The sequence below is a fragment of the Erinaceus europaeus genome, chromosome 21 (genome assembly GCF_950295315.1).
Source record: "Erinaceus europaeus chromosome 21, mEriEur2.1, whole genome shotgun sequence".
Lineage (NCBI taxonomy): Eukaryota > Metazoa > Chordata > Mammalia > Eulipotyphla > Erinaceidae > Erinaceus > Erinaceus europaeus.
The window spans coordinates 26328839-26350626 of NC_080182.1; the positions used below are offsets into that span (position 1 = coordinate 26328839).

Genomic DNA, 21788 nt, shown 5'->3' on the forward strand with positions numbered 1-21788 from the left:
CCAGGATGCTTACTCTGGTCCTGCCATGTGCGCTTCCTGCCATATGCGCTTAACCCTCCATACTACCATCCAACCCCCAATTATTTATTGTTTTCCTTAACAGAAGACAAACACTTAGGAGAGGAGAGAAGGGTGACTGAATTATGCAATTAGAGCTAGCTATGTTGCTGGGGGGCTCTTGGATAGATTTTTGTCCTTTTAAGAGGCACACATACAGATTATAGCTCCACACACCCCTCTGGCAGGTGGGGCCAAGCTTCATCCTGGCCTCTCTGTGCAGTGTGGTTCAGAGGCTGCCCTTTGACCCTTGTGGACAGAGGGAATGAATCAAGCCAGCAGTGCCTGTCTCCCTGCTGCCTGCGGGCGCCGACCTTATCAAGGGGCCATTGAGTCTTGCCCTCAGGACTGTTGTGACATCTGGAAGCCTTAAGGCTTAGTCGCTTAGTTGCTGGTCAGTGCAGGGGGCGGGGCAGCTGAAGAACCAGTGCGTAGGCGCTTTGTCTTTGCTGGTCCGCACCATGACTAGACCTTAAAAGTTGGTGATGATGCTGTTTATTTTGTTCCCTTCTTTTTTTTTTCTTCTTCAGTCCTTAAAAGCAACATGACTCAGAGCCCTGTCACTTGTAGAGGTGATGGGTCCTTACCAAAGTGGATAACAGGAAATCTCACTGAGCATAAACAGAAGTCTTCCCTCACCACCGAGAAACACATGGTTCTTATTTAACCTGCCGAGGACTAATTGTGCTTCAGAAACAAGAAAACTCCTCTCTGGCAGACACCTCAAGTTTCTTCTGACCAAAAGTGACTTTTCCAACATCATCAGACACTAAAAAGTCATTTTCTCCCCAGCTAACAGGGAGCAAACTTCACTTACTTCTTAATAATCTCAACTTCTGACCCTAAAGCATATTCCAGGTCTCCCATGAAGTCTTGAAATGTTAGGCTTAATGAATGCATCCAGTTTTCTCTTTCTGCAACTTTGAAGTGTGCTCTCTCAGAGAAGGAGTAACAGGAGCCTGGGCTGATGATTGTACAGGAAACATAGCATTCAGGAAACGCTTGCTATTAACTTTTCTGTAAAAGGGTAATAAAAAGAGCTATATATCTGATAAATGCAGGGGTGACACAGTAAATCAATAAACAGGCTGCCTTCCTTCTGTGGTCCTTTAACACAAGACAGGCAGGAGCTTTGTTCTTCACCAAACGGCAGGTCCAAAAGTTTGAAACCCGAATGTAAATAAACTGAGTTTAAGTCCAGGGGCCACATTGTACCCCATCTGGGGGCTACTGACTCATTTATGACCCAAATCAACAGATTAGTCTGCTCTCAGCATATTTCATTATCTGTGGAAAGGAAAACATTTTTGGCATACCCGTCGAGGGCTCAGATAACATATTTACGTCTCGCTTCTTCGTTCAAGAAAATCTGACCACATCTGGAAATTCTTTGGTGTCACTGCTTCTCTGAAACTGCATCCCATCTGTAGCACCGTAGCTCCAGTATAAGACCATCCCCAGGCTTGTGCAGTGGGCCCCATCTGGGGGCCTTGTCCTTCTGCAGTTCAGTGTAAATGGGAGCAGTTATACAGGGCAGCCTGGCAGTGTTCTGTATTCTTGACTTTACAGCACATCGCAGGGGGGGGTGTAGGAAAATGGAAGCACTGTTGTTCGAGCCAAACCTTAAGAGTTGATGGGAGGGAAAAGCCTTTTGCTTTTACCATAGAAGTAGAAGGTTTTTATTTGTTTGTTTGTTTTTGTGATGCAGTGACAGACTCATACAGAGGTCCAGATTGCACGATAAATCGTTCCCCCCCGAACCTTCATTTTGAGGCTATGACTCTGTGCTTTCTCTTTCAGTTTTAGTCTCAGTAACATCTTGACTTGTCAAACAGAATGCAGCTTTTCACACTGGTGACATGATGGGAAAGTTGTCTGGAAAACAAGATTTTAGTGTTGTTTGTTGTTGGGGTTTTTTTTAGAAGGTGATTTTCAATTTGGAAGAGAGAAGTTATGATTTTCTCAGATTTTTAAAAACTACTGTCTTTCCCTTCTAGAAACTGTACATCAGGTTTGTGTTTAGTTTTGTTTGTTTGTTGCCACTGGTTATTTTCAGCATTCAGTGACTGCACTACAAAGTTCACCACACCCAGTAGCCATTTTTTTCCATTTAAATTTTTTAAGTATTTATTTAATTTATTTATTCCCTTTTGTTGCCCTTGTTGTTTTATTGTTGTAGTTATTATTGTTGTTGTTATTGATGTCACTGTTGTTGGATAGGGCAGAAAGGAATGGAGAGAGGAGAAATCAGAGAAGGGGAAAGAAAGACACCCGCAGACCTGCTTCACCACTTGTGAAGTGACTCCCCTGCAGGTGGGGAGCCGGGGACTCGAACCGGGGTCCTTACACCTGTCCTTGCGCTTTGCGCCACATGCGCTTAACCTGCTGCGCTACAGCCCGACTCCCCATTTTAAAATTTTTAGGGGGTCAGGTGGTGGTGCACCTGGTTGAGTGCATATGTTTCAAAGCACATGGACCCAGGTGCGAGTCCCCGGCCCCACCTGCAGGGGAGAGGCAAGATTTGTGAGCGGTGAAGCAGGGCTGTGTGTGTCTCTCTGTCTCCCTCCTTCTCTGCCTCTCCCTTCCTCTCAATTTCTGACTGTCTATTAAAAAAGATTAAAAATTATAAATGTATTATTAGATAAGACAAAAAGAAATTGAGAAGAGAATGGGAGGCAGAAAGAGAGAAAGGAATGCCTATAAACCTGCTTCACCTGCAGGTGGTGAGTGGGGGCTTGAGCCCAGATAATTTTGCATGGTAACTTGTGTGCTCAGCTAGATGTACCACGACCCAGCCATCTATATTGGGTCATTCTTTAAAAAAAATTATTTATTTACTAATGAGGGAGATGGGAGGAGAGAGAGAGATAGAGAAAGAGCCAGACATCACTCTGGTACATGTGCTGCTGGGGATTGAACTCAGGACCTCATGCTTGAGAGCCCAATGCTTTATCCACTACACCACCTCCTGGACCGCTTTGGTCATTCTTAAACTTGGTTTTCCTACTTCATCTGAACTCTGATGTCATTTAGGGATGGCTGTTACAGTGCTTTCATTTACCCATTCCAGTTAAGTAAAACAGAATGTGGTTCTTCCTCTGAGGAAGGTGGGAGCGTTGTCCAAGGCCAGAGCCTCCTACTAGCCAACCTTGCATTGCTATGATTACCTACAAAAGTGTTTTTTTCTTTTTTTGGTTTGTGAGCACACTAAAACCTTCAGCTGCATGCTGTGTCAGAACTAGCCAACCTAATGGACAAGGGGAGTTCTTTTGCAAAATCAAAAGGCCAATAACTGTTTAGAAGTTTCTAACAGTGCGTGCGTGTGTCTGAGAACTAGCTTTAAACAGTATGATCACACATATAAAAATTGGATTCTCGGGGACTGAGAGGTGGTGCACTCAGTTAAGTGCGCATATCCCCATGCACAAGGACCCAGGTTTGAGCCCCTTCTCCCCACCTGCAGTAGGGACACTTGACAGATGGTGAAACAGGTATGCAGGTATCTATCTTTCTCTCACACTCTCTGTTTCCCCTTCCCTCTCAATATCTCTCTGTTCTGTCAAATAAAATAGAAAAAAAAAAATAAGGCAGGTGGGGAAATGACCACCAGGAGTGGTGGATACATAGTGCTGGCACCAAGCTCCAGCAGTAACCCTAGTGTCAATAAATAACCCTAGTGTCTCAGTAACCCTAGCGTCTCAGTATTACAAATACATAAGTAATATAGCTAAGAATTTCCACTATAAGGTTCTACCCAAAACTATTATCTTTGCTTCTCTGGCCTTGTAGAACGTAGTGTCATTGCAGTTGAATATTTTGAGTAAATAGATGGAGTCTTTGAGAATTCCACCCCTTGTAGAGTGTTCTGAAACTGCAAAGGCTTGGAATGAATGGTAGCGTGTGAAAATATTTGACTTAGGGTTCATTCATAAATTAGTGTCATCTTTGACTGTCATCTGGTCAATGCTGAAAACCTATGGTAAATCATAGCAGCATGATTTAATGCCAGTTTTAGCATAAAGGGCTCTGGGAAAAATAACATGCAAGTTTACATTTTGCTGAGTGGGAAAAATGTAGCTTTTGTTGCTATTTCAAGTTGTCATATCTTAGATAACCAGTTGATATCATTTCTCAGTTTTTTTATGGGTATTATTTTTATTCCAGACTTCAGTAATACCATCAAAGCCTTTATGGACAGTATTTAGCCTCCTGTGACAGAGAAGGGAATTAATGCCTTCTGATACTCTGTTCCAAGAGTAGACAGCAGGTAATTGAATTAGCAAAGTAGGTATTCAAAACATTTCTCTGAGGTTTCAAGCTCAGGGGGCATGTGAATTCAGAGGAGCAGGTGCTATAAGTCAGGGGATGGGTCATGTTTACCCAGTTGCCATCAGCTGTGATGGATGTAACATGATATGGCAAAGTGGCCCAAGGATGTAACAGAGGACGTAGAGTTAAACAGATAAATATGAGTTAACATAAAACACATGTTTCTCTAGAGTGAACCTATGCCCCCTTTAGTCCAAGTTAATTCAACAAGCATCATTTCTAGATCAGACCTTGTCCTAAGACCCATATTGGTGAAGACTCTCAAATATGGATCATGGGGAGGGCTGTTGAAATTGAGTTTACTCTTCTATTATTTAATCTTCCATTTTTCTTGCATTGGCTATGTATTATGTCTAAAGGGTACCAAGCCAAGGAGACTTTGGTGGTCTTTCCTATCCTTGGGCCTCAGCCGGCCAGCTGGAATATGGCAAAGGAATGGGACTGATACTGATTGCAAGGGGATATCTACACCAGAGCCTGTTAGAAATATCCCAGTAGTAGTAATAGTATATGCCAGAGATGAAGGGTGGTTCCTTAATATTGAGAGTTTCATCTACCTTCTAGGTAACTGCCTCCCTTAAGATCTTCCTATAAAGGGTTTTCCTTCATGTCCAGACCTGCCTCTCCTATCTCCTTTACAGCCTCAACTACCCAAATCTCTTCCAATGTTTGACCCATGTCAAAGTCCTCGACATTCTAGGCTCATGTCTGCTGACTGCTTCTCCGTGCTTTTACACATGTTGCTCCTCTCTGTCTGGAATTCTCTTCTCTTTCCTCTGTCTACTGTCTAGAAGTTATCTTTATGCTCCAAGATTCACAGTCCGTACCATGGTTTGAGTGAGGGGTGAAGATTATAATAAAGGCTGAGTTGCTGTGAGAGGCTAGACTTAATGTATTAAGTCTGAAACTACTCTGAGATGGTGCAAGGTGGGGGAAGCTATACAAGGAGCATCAGAGTGGGGCTTAGAGCAGGCACTTCACACAGTGTAGTTAGCAGGACTTGACAGGTTAGCCACCTGAGTCCCAATTTTCTCTTGTGTAATATATAAGGTTGAGGATTAGGAGCCCAGATTTCCAGACTTACCTGGCACATTCCTAACATTCATCTTTCTTTTCTACCTAGCTAATTTTCTCTCTTTTTAAAAAATATTTTATTTACTTATTGATGAGAAAGATAGGAGGAGAGAGAGAAAAACAGATATCACTCTGGTACATGTGCTACCGGGGGTTGAACTTGGGACCTCATGCTTGAGAGTCCGATACCTTATCCATTGCACCACCTCTCAAACCAGAGCCTAGTTAATTCTCCAATTTATGTTCAAAAATTTCTACCTAAAATAGCAAATTACATGGCCATCATACCATCATACCGATAACAGTATCCTCAGTGAATGGGGACTATTTGAATTTAATGTATGCTATAGCTTTTAAAAGAGTACTGAATATAAGATAGAATTATTCCCACTTGTATCTGAACACAGCATAGAGATGAGGCCTTAAGGAGCTGGAGTTTAGTCTTGGTCAACAATTCATAGTGTTCCAAGGTGATGCTCCTCAGTAATATGAGACTTAAAAAAAGGGTGGAGGACTTTCTGACCCTTCAGTCTTGAGATCCAAAGACAAACACAGTATTAGGTCTCTGTTCTACAACTCAGGGGGTGACCTGAGTCTCACTCTTTCTCTAGGTCAAGAAACAACTCTAAAGGGTGTCTATGTAGGTCCCTCTCCTAAAGATATGACATGTATATAAATCACTATTTAATTAATATGAGAGGGGAAAAATTGATAGAATGTCTCAAACTTTTTAATGCACAAACCATAGGCTGAGTCTTTGGTATGTTGACTCTCTTAAAAGCTTAGACCAGGGAGAACAGAAGCAACCGGTGGCACAGCTATATACAAATAATATCAAAGGACATAAATTATGGTGATGTTGTGTATGATACAGTAAATCCTAACAAGGATTTTTCAAAGTTAACCCAATTTCCAAATAATATGATAATAGCAATAACTATCTATTACCTTCTTAAACCCTAAGACAGCAGGAACCTCCCGCTTCCTCTATAGAGCCTGTATTTCCCCAGTCCTGGAACCTCTAGAGTAGGTCTCACTTTCCTGCATGCTTCTCTCAATTCATATCAAATGATATCACATCTGCTGATCCCAGCCTAACCAACGCAATGAGTACCACCTCAGCATGCTTCACTTCAGACTGTGTCCAGAGATGTCAGGCATGGAATGTCAACCTTTCAGCCTCATTACTCGGGTGAGACCTTTACTTTCATAGGATTCTCTAATTCCATTCCAGGTGGTTCACTTCCCAACAAAGTCTCAAAACAGGTCCCATGAGATAGGGCATATGTTCACATGTATACATAAATTAGGGCAAGATATATACCTAAAATCAAAAGTACACAATAGTCTACAGTGAGTCAGTATGAAGTTCATAATGAAATAGTGTCTACTTAGACTTAGAAACCCTCCTCACCTGTTTCCTATTATACTTCCCTCACTCACTCCCAAGCTATCCTTATCAAAGCAAGGACTGAAAAAGCTGAATAAGGGCAAGAGACTGGCATACTTTAAGGATGACTCTTTAGTCACTATCAGGCCACCCCATCAGCTGGGGCCCTAGTCGGGGAGTCTTGAGATTCCCAAACAGACATGATGGGCCTAGACATCGAATAAATCCCTCTCTCTATTGTTACCGGTCATCTCTATCAGGAACAGCAAAACAGACCCCTTTAAGGACCCCCATAGGACCTTGCCCTCAACTTGGATCAACAACGGTAGAGAATGTTCCATCCTCTGAAGGGAGGCTGGACAACATACTCTGTGCTACACCTGAGGAAGATGGGTCCTGATATTGGGGCAGCTTGGAATGTTCCTACTCATGACCACAGAATGTGAGGTTGGATCTACAGGGATGCAGAGGTCACATAGGCTCCTAAGCTGAATATGTGCCCCATATCTGATCAAATCGATGGGGTTTACAGTCAATAATATTCATACACCTTTCCCATATTTGGGAGCTACTCTCTTCCCTGATCCAGCTTTCTGGTCCTTTCTCCAGCCATGACATCATCTCCCCAGACAATAACTAGGATCCACCTGCATATCAGATCTCAGGCTCAGGGGGAAAAAAAGACTAGTATAGTCATGGGCCCTTTGGAATATAACTAAAATATGCCTACTAGCTATCTACAGAATGGAGACCCCCCCCCCCCAACTCTTCATCTGCACTACTCCAGCCTTTGGGTTCATGATTAGTCAACAGTTTGTTTGGCTTTATATGTTAACTCCCTTTTCAGCCACCAGGTTCCAGACACTAGCATGATGCCAACCAGACTTCCGTGGACAGATGACCCCACCAATATATCCTGGAGCTCTGATTCCCCAGAACCCTACCCCACTAGGGAAAGAGAGAGGCAGACTAGGAGTATGGATCAACCTGTCAATGCCCATGTTCAGTGGGTAAGCAATTACAGGAGCCAGACCTTCCACCTTCTGCATCCCACAATGACCTTGGGTCCATACTCCCAGAGGGGTAAAGAATAGGAAAGCTATCAGGGGAGGGGATGGAATACGGAATTCTGGTGGTGGGAATTCTTATCCTTCTTATCCTATGGTTTTGTCAGTGTTTCCTTTTTATAAATAAATAAATAAAAATAATAAAGATATGACATGTAGATGCCCTGTTTCCTCCAATTTCCTTGTCAGACCACCTGGAGAGCCATAAATAAAGGCTCTAGATGTTCCTTTTCCACCTGGTTTCAAATGATGGTAACACTGGAGACAAAGGGTTCATTCTCTTTGTCAATGACATACCCATCGAATCACCCCTGACACATACTTTGAACCGATGGATTTCAAGGAGCCAAGATTGAGCAGATCACCTTGTGAATAAAGTGGTATTTTTAAATTTTTATTTATAAAATGGAAATATTTACAAGACCATAAGTTAAGAGGCATACAATTCAACACAATTCCCAACACCTGAACTCTGTATCCAATTCCCCCCCCCCCCCCCATAGCTTCCCTGTTCTTTAACCCTCTGGGAGTATGGACCCAGGATCATCATGAGGTGCAGAAGGTGGAAGGTCTGGCTTCTGTAATTGCTTCCCTGCTGAACATGGGGATTGGCAGTTTGATCCATACTCCCAGCCTGTCTCTGTCTTTCCCTAGTAAGGCAGGGTTCTGGGGAAGCTGAGCTCCAGGACACATTGGTGGGGTTGTCTGTCCAGGGAAGTCTGGTTGGCATCATGCTAGCATCTGGAACCTGGTGGCTGAAAAAGAGTTAAGATATAAAGCAGAACAAATTGTTGACTAATCATAAATGTAAAGACAAGAATATTGCAGATGAAGATTTGGGGTCTTCGTTTTGGAAAAAACTAGTAGATCTCCTTTAGTTATATTCCAAGGGGCCCATGACCCTACTAGTTTTGGCCTGAGCCTGACATCTAACATGCAGGTGACCTAAGTTATTGTCTGGGGAGATGGTGTCATAGTTGGAAAAAGGACTAGAAAGCTGGATCAGGGAAGAAAGTAGTTCCCAAATATGGGAAAAGTATATAAATATTTTTAACTGTCAACTCCATCGATTTGATCTGGGGCCCATATTAAGCACAGAAGCCTATGTAACCTCTCAATCCCTATAGGTCTGAGTTCGCTTTCCGTGGTAGGGCTAAGAACATTCCAGGCTGCACTAATCTCAGGACCCATAATCCTCAGGTGATAGGTAGAGTATGTTGTCTAGCTTTCCTTCAGAGAATGGAACATTCCCTTCCATTATTTTTTTTTTAATTTCTTTATTGGGAAATTAATGTTTTACATTAAACATATGGAATGCTTCACGAATTTGCATGTCATCCTTGTGCAGGGACCATGCTAATCTCTGTATTGTTCCAATTTTAGTATATTTGCTGCCGAAGCAAGCACTCCCTTCCATTATTGATCCACACTGAGGACAAGGTCCTATAGGTGTCCACAAAGGGGTCCATTATGTTTTCCTGATGGAGATAACCAGTGACATTAGCAAGAGGGATCTGTTAGAAGTCTAGGCCCATCATGCCTGTGTGGGAATCCCAGTACTCCCTGACTAGGGCCCCAGGTGATGGGGTGGCCTGGAATTGACTAAAGAGTCATCATTAAAGTATGCCAGTCACTTGCCCTTATTCAGCTTTTGTAGTCATAGAGGGTTGTTTTATCCACAGGCAGGCCTGGGTCTTTGGAGGCTTCTGATCACAAGGCTGAGGCTGACCAGATAGCCACTCAGTGATCCCTACATTTTCCTTCGGTTCCCAACAATTCTTCTCCCCCCCCCCCAAAACCACCATTTCTTGGTTTTAGCTTACTCAATGTTTTATTTGGGGTTGGGACAAGGACAAGAAGGAAAGAAGACGCCAAATGTCAACAGAACACCCTCAATGGCTATCTTAGCAGAATTCAGCCTTGACACTGTGTCCTCATCCTTTTGTCCCCTTTTTTGTGTGTTTGGTGAAATCGTTTTATTCACATTCCAAGGGACATGGATGTCTTCCAGCTCCCAGAGGTCCTGGAAGATAAGCATCCCAGTCATGGGAAGCATTTTCACTCGCCCTGGAAAATAGATGAGAAGTGAGTGGGTAGAGATGAGCAGAGGGCAATGGCCACAGGGTCCTCGGCCAGACAGGGAAATGAAACGCTTGGACATTTGCAATATGGTGCATGGACTGTCTGCAATGGAAGAAGAAAGCATTACTTCTCCTTGATATTGAGGAGCAAAAAATAGTACTTACAGCCAAGTTCTATGAAGGGTGACTGATTGGTCAGCCATTGCTTATCCTCAGATAAAGGAGATTAGGTGACCCCATGCTCTAATGAAAATGTGCAGCATCCTTGAAATGTGCTAGCAGTGACAGAGAACAATCTGCCTACATTGCCACAGCTGTTGAGAGGCAGGGCCCCAGAATGAACCCAGGACCTCTAGGTTTTCATCAAGGTCACCTGTGCCACAGCATTCCTTCTCTGGATGCTGTTAGCTGCCAAGAACCCACCCCATGACCTTGGACAATTCAGGAACTCAGAGCCTCTGGTTTCTTATCTGTCAGCTGAGGCCACAAGACCACATGATCTCAGAGCTGCCTTCCAGAAACAACATTCCAGGATGCTCCGTGCCTCTTCCATCCCAAGACAACACAGAGTGGCCTGACCCCTGCCAGCTGCCACTTTTATCTCCCACGGTCTGGGCAAGAATTTTTTTTTTGTCATGGTAGCAAAAATCAGTCCAGATGGAGAACTGGAGGTTGGACCTTATGAAGGCCCCTCTCTTGAAGCTACATGATAAAGATGACTTGTCTCCTCTAATCTCTTTAACAGACCACCACAGCATGAAGAGAGTCTTTGGGAAAAGCTCGAGGATGGAGGACTGTGGGATTCCTAGGCTTCTAGGGGCATCGAGTGTAGATCCTTTTCCTGAGGAGCTGATGGTTCCTTCTCTGACCAGGGTGAAAACAGAAACAGTCAACTTCCTTTTACTTCCACCTCTATCCCCATGACCCTCACCTCAGCTCCATCCCCAGCCTCCATACCAAAGAGGGAGGGAAGGGATCACAAGCAAATCTCTGAGAGGAGATACAGTGTCAAGCATCTGAGTTAGAAAAATAAGTCACTGGCTAGAAAATCAAACCCTCAGTCAACAGTTGAGCATATTTTCAGTAATACTTGTATCCCAAATGCTGGCAGAACAGATGATAGAATTGTGAATTCTGTACATATTGAACCAGTACTAGAAAGTATAGAAGTTCTAGGGGGCTGGGTGGTAACTCAGTGGGTTAAGCGCACATGGCTCAAAGTGCAAGGACCAGAGTAAGGATCCCAGTTCAAGCACCCAGCTCCTCACCTGCAGGGAGGTCGTTTCACAAGCAATGAAGCAGGTCTGCAGGTGTCTTATCTTTCTCTCCTACTCTGTCTTTCCCTCCTCTCTCCATTTCTCTCTGTCTTATCCAACAGCAACAACAGCTGTAACAACAATAACAATAACAACCACAACAAGGGCAACAAAATGGGAAAAATAGCCTCCAGGAGCAGTGGATTCGTAGTGCTGGCACCGAGCCCCAGTGATAACCCTGGAGGCAAAAAAAGAAGATGTTCCATAAATGCCTTTTTTGAGTCAGTTTGCTTGTGTCTTGTTTAATAAATGAAGGTAATATATGTTTAAATATATATATATACACACACACACAAATCTCTGAAACTAGACAACCTGTGTTCAGTCATCTGGTCTGTTGCTTCTCACTTTGCCCATCTGTTAAATGGATGTGCCTATGACACTCACCTCAGAAGGCTGAGGATGGAATGGGTTGATCTGACACACGGTAAGGGCTGCCCAAGCATTAGATATTGTTGGCTCTGACATTTGCACCTTATCGAACACAGAGAAATCTGTTTCTGTGAGGGACCCTGGCCAGACACCGAGTTGCTCAGTTGTAGTTGGTCTGCATCAGACCCTTGCAGTACCAAGCCCCCTTCTATCCCCACTTTGAAAGAGGACCACCCAGAACCTCCCAGAAGAAGCTTGTCCCCCACCCCACTCCTGATTGAAGTGATTCCCGTGTAACCACAGTCGGGAGCACAACAAGCTGCAGTTTTCATTCACCGCAGACTCTGTCTCCGGGGCTGCTCTCCAGATTCCTCTGGGGTAGATCAGATGTCACATCAGATCATATCCCAGAAGCAGCAGTAGAATCACCCGCCTCTTAGGCCATCAGAGGACTCCCAGAAAGAAAGGGCAAGGGAGCTCAGAGCCTTATCTATGCCCACAGGTTGGCACTGCAGCTTCTGGTGTTCTCACTCCTTTGCCCACCCCCAATCCCACCTCCACCCTTACCCCTGGCCTTCTTGGTATGTTGTGGGGTGAAGGTGTTGGTTGGGGATCTACTCCTACACTTTCTCTCACAGCCTAGAAACTGGAAACTCCTGTTGGCAGAGCTGAGAGGAGCTCTGTCCCATCTCTGTGTTTACTTTGGGACAGGGTCCATCCTACGAGGTCCAAAGGGTCTGTTTCTCTAAACCTGGACCAGATGCATTTAGATGGCCAGGCTCAGTCCTCACAGCACAGGAATGTGAGCACCACAGGGCTCTTCCGGTGGCCTTTCAGCAAGTGTCCACTGCAGATGGCAGGCAGGGTGGGTGGAGACCCATGTGCTTCAGAGGCTAATTGGAATTAGGAACATGAGCACACACACCCAAACTCCAAAGTGTCCAACAAACATAGGCGTTTTCTCTTCACAATATACTGGATGGGCCAAAGTGGAGGGCAACGTCCAAATAGCTCAGTGTCCCACTTCCCTAGTTGATGTAGTAAACTTAACAGACTTAATTTAGGGTGTTTGTGTTTTTCTTTTGCCAACTTAACAGGAATCAGACTTCGGTGACCTTTTAGATAGGGTTTGGAAATCAACAGGAAAGGGACCAGAGAGAACTTTCTAGAGCGAGGGATACACCCTGTGCATTCACTGGGTGATGATTATGTGGGTGGTTTCACTTGTCAGAATTCATCAAGCTGCATGTACCCTCAAGGTATGAGTATTTTTATGAATATAAACTTTACCTCAGAACATGCTAGGAAAATGAATTAGCCTGTCAGCTCTCTCCACGTAGCATTTCCTCTGATTGTGTAGTTGCACTCTTTAAAGTGGGAGTAATGTAGTAATGTACAGTGCTCTTTCCACTCACATATTTCACGTGATTTGATGCAAATGCACATCTGTTGCGATCAGCATGTATCAGTACTCAGCCAGCCTCAGTTTAGTCAGTTTTCCAGAGCATGCCATCTGCAATGTATCTAACTGACTTGAAACCCAGGATTGAAGCCTGTTTGCTGCTGAAATGTTATTGCCAGGCACAGACGCCCAGATGCGTAGCACCACAGCCCTCGTTTTTCTCACTTGTCTTTTAAGTGCTTATTCATGATCCTCACTACATACGCAAACTCACATTTTGCTTTCTAAAATAAGGCTTAAAGTACTGAACACAGCTTCAAACAATTGCTCTCCAGGAAAAGTCACCAAGGCTGTGTTCAATTTCATTGTCTCCTTCCTATTAGTTGCCTCTAGTGATCTGTAAAAGCTTCCAGAACCCACATTGATTGAGACCGTTTCAGACGGAAGTGTCTTCTCAGATTTTGTGGTCAAATAAAGTAATTGAGAGAGTTCCACATTGTGCGGGTTTTTTTTTTTAATTTGTATTATTTTTGGTGTCTAGGATCAAACTCAGGGCCTTCTTCTTCTTCTAGCATTTGCCCTTCTTCCATAGCCAGACAACAGCATCAGGTTGAGCCTGATATAAAGTTTCGAGACCTCCTTTGAATCTGGAGAGGTGGCAGTCGTTGACTATGTGGGTCATAGTCTGTCTGGAGCCACAGGGGCAGTTCGGGTCGTCTCTGGCTCCCCAGCGATGGAACATAGCGGCGCACTGGCCATGGCCTGTTCGATAGCGATTGAGGAGGGCCCAGTCATAACGTGCTAGGTCAAAGCCGGGTTGACGCTTGCAGGGGTCTGTGATGAGGTGTTTGTTCTTTACCTCAGCTGACTGCCAACTCTGTTTCCAAGAGTCTGGAACAGAGAAGTTCAGTGTAGGCGTAGGGGTCCAGATTGGGTGATGAGACGTCAAGCGTTGGACAGGGTGGGCGAAGATATCCGCGTATATTGGCAGGTCCGGTCGAGAGTAGACGTGGGAAATGAACTTAGATGATGCCGCATCCCGACGAATATCTGGCGGGGCGATGTTGCTAAGAACTGGCAGCCATGGAACCGGGGTGGAACGGATGGTTCCAGAAATGATCCTCATGGAGGAATATAATTTGGAATCGACCAAGTGGACATGGGGACTACAGAACCATACTGGGGCACAGTATTCTGCAGTGGAATAGCATAATGCCAGAGATGATGATCGTAGTGTGGAAGTGCTCGCGCCCCAGGAGGAGCTGGCTAGTCTTGCAATGATGTTATTCCTCGCGCCCACCTTTGCTGCAGTTTTTATGAGATGTTCGTGAAATGACAGAGTGCGATCGAGAGTAACGCCAAGATAGACTGGCTGGGCTTCATGCCGGATTCTCGTATCGCCAAGCTGCACATTAAGCTCACGCGAGGCCGAGGCATGGTGTAGATGGAAAACAGATGATACCGTTTTTGCAGTGCTAGGGATTAGTCGCCATTTTTTACAGTAATCAGATATCAGAGACATGTCTTTCGTGAGTGTTTCCTCGAGGATGTCAAACTTTGATGCCTGAGTTGCACAGCAGATGTCATTGGCGTAGATGAACTTCCTTGAAGAAGTTTCTGGGAGGTCATTGATGTAAATATTAAATAGCATAGGAGCCAGAACAGAACCCTGGGGGAGGCCACTTGAGACAAGTTTCCATCTGCTAGACTTGTCACCCAGATGCACCCGGAATCTTCTGTTTTGGAGAAGAAACGATATAGTGTTGGCCACCCATGGAGGCAGGCATCTTGAGATCTTGACTAGGAGACCACAGTGCCAGACCATGTCATAGGCTGCTGTGAGATCAACAAAGACAGCACCCGTCTTTAAATTCTTCTGGAATCCATTTTCAATGTAAGTTGAGAGGGCCAGGGCTTGTTCACAGGTAGATCTTCCTGGGCGGAAACCAGCTTGGGCGGGTGATAGGAATTTCTCTGTAAGATGAGAAGTACGTGACAGAAGCAGCCTCTCAAGGAGTTTGTAACACATGGAGAGGAGAGAAATTGGTCTATAGCTGGCGGCCAGTGTTGGGTCTTTGGTTTCAAAACCGCTATAATTTTCACACGCCGCCAAACTTTGGGCATAGACTCAGATTCCAAGATGTAGGACAGGAATGAAGCGAGCCACTTCTTTGCCGCGGGACCCAGGTTAAGAATGAGTTCTGGGGTGAACAGCCAGCAGCTGTTCCCGGTTTAACCCTCTTCAAAGCGTCTTCCAGTTCAGACAGTGTAAAGGGAGAGAGTTTTGGAGATGGACAAGATAACCGGAAGTGGGATGATCACTCATGGGAAATTTCTCTTTTCCAGACTGGGTCGATCTTAGCACGTCCAACTTGAGTTAGGTGACTGGCCACTGAGTTTGGAGATACAGGAGGATGGGAGACAGGAGAGGGTTGGCTACTGGCACCCAGTCTGTGAAGAAGCTTCCAGGCCTTCCTACTTGAGTGGGTGAAGTTCAGACTTTCCGTGAGTTGTTGCCAGCGGGCTTGGCGTGCTGCATCCAGGGAGTCAATGAGATGGTCAGCCATCTCTGGGTCGCCCGACTCATCATACTGCTTTAGTAGTTGCTCGCATTCAGCATCAAGACAAAGCGTATAGTTAGCACGTCTCCCACGAGGAATGGCTTGGGAAGCTGCTTTGAAGATGGCTTGGCGGAAGCGCCTGTAGGAATCTTCAGAGGGGATAGAGTTAATTGGAATTGCAGGAATAGATTTGTTGGTAAGATCACTGAACAGACGCCAGTTTGCTTTCCGAAAGTTCCATCTTAGTTTCTCCGAGCACAGAATCAGTGGGAGCTGGAGACCAATGTGGATGATAGCTGGGCTGTGATGACTGTGCGGGAAGATCTTGAGAACGTGTCTCGTAGCGGGAAAGGCTTGGCCGTTGACTGTGCTAATCCAGCACAGGTCGGGTGACGAGTCTTTATTCCACCTAGCACTGTGAAAAGAGCCTGGCTGTTTGGGATCGTATAATAGGGAGAGGTCATTCACTGAAGCCCAGTCGGCTAAGATAGAGCCGTCAGCACGAGTGGAGGAATATCCCCAGTCTTGGTGATGACTATTAAAGTCTCCAACGTAAACGGCTGGGTGATTCGGGCTAGGCAGGACCTCATTATCCCATGAGGCACTGGGAGGCTTATATACGTTGATGAGCTGAATAGTTCCAATAGTAATGGAGTCGTAGAAGGTCGAAGAGGCCGTATGGTAAACGTCCGCAAGACACGATTTGGCGTAGATGGCTCGGCCGTGTTTAGGATGGAGATTATAGCATATTAAATCGAATCCACTGATGGTGAATCGAGCAGCTTCATCAACTGCTATATGTGTTTCTTGTAGGCAAATAACATCTGCCTGATACTGTATCGCCAATTGACCAATAAGAATGCGTTTGGCAAAGGACAGCCCCTCAACATTAAGTTGGAGGACTCGAAGAGCAGGACCAACAGCTTGAAAGCTGTCAGGAGCTGCTTGTTGCTGGCTTTGAAAGTGACTGGGATCCATGTGGATTCAGTCGGCTAGGAAGGATCGTCAGTTTCCCCAATGAATGGGTACTCACGAGATGCACCACGGGAAGGTCGATCCAATGCAACTCAGGGCCTTATACGTGGGAGACATGCCATCCTGTTACTGAGCTACATCCCTAGTCCTAAATTAGGAGATGCTTTTAAAGAAAAAGCCCTAGGAGGTGGGAAGAGATAGATAGATAGATAGATAGATAGATAGATAGATAGATAGATAGATAGATAGATAGAGATGGTAGATAGAAGGATGGATGATAGATATCTCAAACTATGAAAACCTTTTAAAATCAATAATCTTTCTTTTTTTGATTATCACTAGGGCTTCTTCACCTTTTCAAGCAGGTATTTTTGGATACAGGTACTAACAGAAAAAAATATCACAGTGCTGAAGCCCCAGGGCAGTGGGGGCTGGGCTGAACTTGGCTTGCCTGCATGGTGAAGCTGGTGTGCTCTCCAGGTGAACTGTCTTGCTGCCCCAATACTCTCTTTTCTAACAGTTACTAGGAGAGAACAAAACTTCATTTTATTTATTTTGAGGCATGTATTACTAAAACTTGGAAAATATGTCCAGACTGTTAAAAAAGTCAGCTTAACAAGCATTAGGAGGTCTTATTTTTAGAATTTACTAAAAGATAAGCTTGTTGAGTTAGAAGCTTCTTCATTAATCATATGATCTTGTAAATCACTATTAAATCACTGATAAAAATAGTTTATAAAAATAAGCTTTTTCCAACAAGGGCAACAAAAGGGAACATAAATAATTTAAAAAAAATAATCTTCTTCATGTACAAAGTTTAAACTAACCCTTGCTCCCTGCTGTGAGTGAGTAGTGGAAATAGTCTTGAATAAATTCAAACAAACTAGATTTTGCTCAAGGGCATTAAAGATAGGAAGGCTTAGTTTACAAGAGGACTCCGGGTAAAAACGGGACTGTAAATACAACCCTACGTTGTAAGTGCCGAATTATTAATTTTGTGGCGTGACCTTAAGCCATGTCTTGAGTCTCACCCCGTGTGATGTGATGATATATCTGATAAAGAAGACCATTTCTGCAACAGTTCCCCAGTTTAGTCAGACACGGTGGTGTTCTCAAATCAAAAAGGGAGGTTGTGTGTTGTGTTGTTGGTTTGGATGGTTTTTCGTTTCGTGTTGCTGTTGCTCAGAACCACTACATCAAAAATAGTGGAAACAAGTGCTGGTGAGAACATGGTCAAAAAAGAAACTATTGGTGGATGCGAACTGTTGCAGCCTCTATGGAAATAGTAGGAAGAGACTTTAAGCAAATGAAAAAGGAAATACCTTATGGTTCTGCAATGCCACACCTAGATATTTATCCAGAGGATGGACACACACACACACACACACACACACACACGCACACACACACCACTAATTCAAAAGGATACATACCATCCAAAAGTCATGAAAACAGTAATTCGGAGAGCTCTAACTATCTAGGTGTGGCATAGCAGCACCATAAGTTATTTCCTTTTGGATGTAGGTGAGGTAGTATCTCATTAGAGTTTTAACTTTCAATTCTTTAATACTAAGTGGTATGAAGTATTTTTTCTTTTTTTAAAAATTTTTTTAAATATTTTATTTATTTTTTTCCTTTTGCTGCCCTTGTTGTTTTATTGTTGTAGTTATTATTGTTGTTGTTGTTGTTGGATAGGACAGAGAGAAACGGAGAGAGGAGGGGAAGACAGAGAGGAGGATAGAAAGACAGACACCTGCAGACCTGCTTCACTGCCTGTGAAGTGACTCCCTTGCAGGTGGGGAGCCGGGGTTCGAACCGGGGTCCTTATGCCGGTCTTTGTGCTTTGCGCCACCCGCGCTTAGCCCGCTGCGCTACAGCCCGACTCCCGAAGTATTTTTTTCATATGTCTTCTTTGGAGAAGAACCTACTCAGATCTGTCGCCTACTTTTTATTGAGCTACTGGGTTTGTTGTAGGTTTGTATGATTTCTTCACACATTTTGTTAGGTTGACTTTTGTGTGATCATTTCTTTTGGTGCATAAAAGTTTTTTGACTTTCTGTAGCCCCATTTGTTTTGCTTCCAGTAGTTTCCTTTGTCATTGGAACTGACTGTCCAATACACTTCTAATATTAAGGTCTTGCAGTCTATCACTTATTTTTTTCTATGTATCTTTTAATTCCAGGTCTCTAGTCTCCAAATCTGTAACCCACGTCACGTGAATTTTTGTGTATGGTGTTAAATCAAGGTCTAGTTTAGACTGCATGTGGCTGTTCAGTTTTCTCAGCACCATTTCCCCCCCACTGTATGGCTTTGGTCCCTTAGTCCTATGTTAGACGTCCCTGTGTGTGTGGATTTATCTGTAGACTCTATTCCATTAGACCTTGTTTCTTGGTTTGACTCTGTGATGGTTGAATGGTGATTTAATATGACCCTTATTTTCTTTATCCAGTTAAAGAACATCAATGCCTGTCTCACAGAGTTGTCTCAGAGATGTTTGTGAAGGTTCACTGGAAACCATGAAGAGCTGGGTTAATTTTGTTGCTTAAGTCTGGCTTTGTGCTAGTCATGTTTCACTTGTCTGTGTGGGCATCTCATCTCAATGACTCGCAGCCTTAGGACCCACATACTTCTATTATTTGGCCCTATCATTTCTACCTTTCAAGCTTTATAGCTACTAATGCCCACTGCAGAAGGGGACTTGGGAAGATTTAATTCGGACTCTACCACCACCACCTTTGCAGTAAGGGATTCCAGTCCCATGACCCATTCTTGGGACAGACGCTCTGACAGATTTGTTTTTGTTTTCAGGTGGGACAAGAGAAGGGAAACTGTTCTTTCCAGAAAAACCCAACCCCTTGCATCATCCCTCAAGAACAAGAAAACATCTTCCATACGATATTTGCCTTTTTCACAAAGTCTGGAAGAAAAGTCTTGGTAAGTATTTGCTTACTGGTTGGGTTAGTATGGGTGGTCTTCCCAAGGAAGACAAGTCTGAAATGAGAGGCCAGTTTTCTATGTGGCATTTATTATTTCAGAAATCTGGTTTTAATCAGTTGACTTATAAAGTCACAAGGACTGTGTTCAACTGCTTTTCAGACTGAGGTTTCCATCAAAGTGTTAAATTTACATTTCAAATACCATTGCTTAGCAAAATGAAAACCTTTGCAACCCACCAAGAACAAAGAAAGTCATTTTCTTTAACTAGTATGAGTCTAATGCAGAGTGATAGGTGGTGTACAACCACTTTAGAAAACCGTTCGGACGGGGGGTTGGGTGGTGGTGCACCAGGTCAAGCACACATAGTACGAAGCACAAGGGCCAGCACGAGGATCCGGGTTTGAGCCCTCGGCTCCCCACCTGCAGGGGGGTCGCTTCACAAGGGGTGAAACAGGTCTGCAGGTGTCTATCTTTCTCTCTCCCTTTCTATCTCCCCCTCCTCTCTCCATTTCTCTCTGTCCCATCCAATAAAATGGGGGAGGGAAGGACACCAGGAGCAGTGGATTCGTTGTGCAGGTGCCGAGCCCCAGCTATAACCCAGGAAGAAAGAAAGAAACCGCTTGGCAGTATCTACTGAAACTAAGCATAGTTCTGTACCCTAACCCCTAGGCTTGTCCCAAAGAGAAATGAGTATTTGTCCCTTCCCTCCACCCCCAAAAAGACAAGAATGGTCTTAGTAATCACAGTAACTGAACTCTGGGAACAATCCAAATATCCACCATCAGAAGAAACAGTAAATAATTATCTGGTAATGAAAAATAACAACATGAGTAAATCTCACAGCCATAATATTGAGTGGAGACATTAGAGAAAAAAAAGGACAACATATTGTATTAATGTGTTTTTAGGGAACTCAGAAATAGCCACTCAGTGGTGATGATGGTCCAAATAATAGTTACTTTAGGTAGGGGGAGTGTCAGTGGGGTGAGGGGATGAGGAAATCCATTTAGGCGCTGGAAATAGTTTACATTTCTGTGTGTATGTGTTTGCAGTGTCCCGGCCTTCTGCATGTGTGAGTCCATGACTCCCAGGCCAACTTTTCCTTTTTTTTTTTTTAACTCTGTTTGAAAGGGAGAGGGAAGGAGGGTGGAGGAGGGAAGGAGAGAAAGGGAGAGAGAGAAAAGGGAGATACATTCCACCATTGCTCCATCATCCATAGAGCTTCTCCTAGTGCTCTGGTTCTCCCATATAGCGTCAGGACTACAGCTCTGGGCCAAAGCATGGTAAAGTGCAAGCTTTACTGGGTGAGCCATCTCCTGGCCACTATCTTGGTCTAAGTGTAACATATATACAAAAAAAAAAAAAATCAAGATGAACACTTAAGATTTGTTCTGCTTACCGTATATGTTATGCCCCAATGAAAGATATATATATATATATATATATATATATATATCGAAATGGAATTATGATACTTTTTCCAAAGCTTCCTTTTCCCATCTCTTTGGTGGCATCTCTCTAGCTCCTTATTTTAACAATGTTTGCCCCTTGGAAGGTTGGGATGTATTTTAAATGTACATAGTGCAGGTAATAAGAGTTTAAACCTTACAACTATTAGACTTAGTGCTGATCTAGTTGTTCAACATATACAACTTTATGGTTGCAAATGTTATCCCACACTGGAAACATCATGTAGGGGTATGTGTGCGTGCGTGCGTGCGTGTGTGTGTGTGTGTGTGTATGTGTGCGTGCGTGTGTGTGTATGTGTGCGTGCGTGCATGTATGTGTGTGTGCGTGCATGTGTGTATGTGTGTGTGTGTATGTGTGTGTGGTGTGTGTGTATGTGTTTGTGTGTGTGTGGTATGTATGTCTGTGTGCGTGTGTGTGTGTGTATGTGTGTGTGTGGTGCGTGCGTGCGTGCGTCTGTGTGTGTATGTGTGTGTGTGTGTGTCTGTGTGTGTGTGTGTGTGTGTGTGTGTGTGTATATGTGTGCGCCCTTTGGGTCTTACACTCTCAAAGAGAAAATTCCTCTTCTGTAACTTAAATTTGGAATTCAGGTTTCTATTCATGGGTTCACTTGGTCAAGCATGTGCTGTTTTGTTTTTCTTTACTCTTGTATTTGCTTAAGGCATTTGACCTCCTAGACCCCTCCTGATTTGTTCTCTCTAAAAAAAGGGGGGGCCAGGTGGTGATACATCTGGTTGTGTGCACATGTTATAGAGCACAA

The 21788-nt window shown here is 44.0% G+C and overlaps 1 protein-coding gene and 1 pseudogene across 1 annotated transcript in view; one reads left to right on the plus strand and one right to left on the minus strand.

Moving 5' to 3' along the window:
* Positions 1–21788, plus strand: part of ITGA9 (integrin subunit alpha 9) — a 399146-nt gene that overhangs the window by 334120 nt on the left and 43238 nt on the right. Inside the window, exon 26 of the mRNA XM_060180609.1 lies at positions 19433–19558. Coding sequence (XP_060036592.1) covers positions 19433–19558 — 126 coding nt within the window. The remainder of the gene's footprint in view (positions 1–19432; positions 19559–21788) is intronic.
* LOC132535367 (U6 spliceosomal RNA) lies at positions 9221–9320 on the minus strand (annotated as a pseudogene).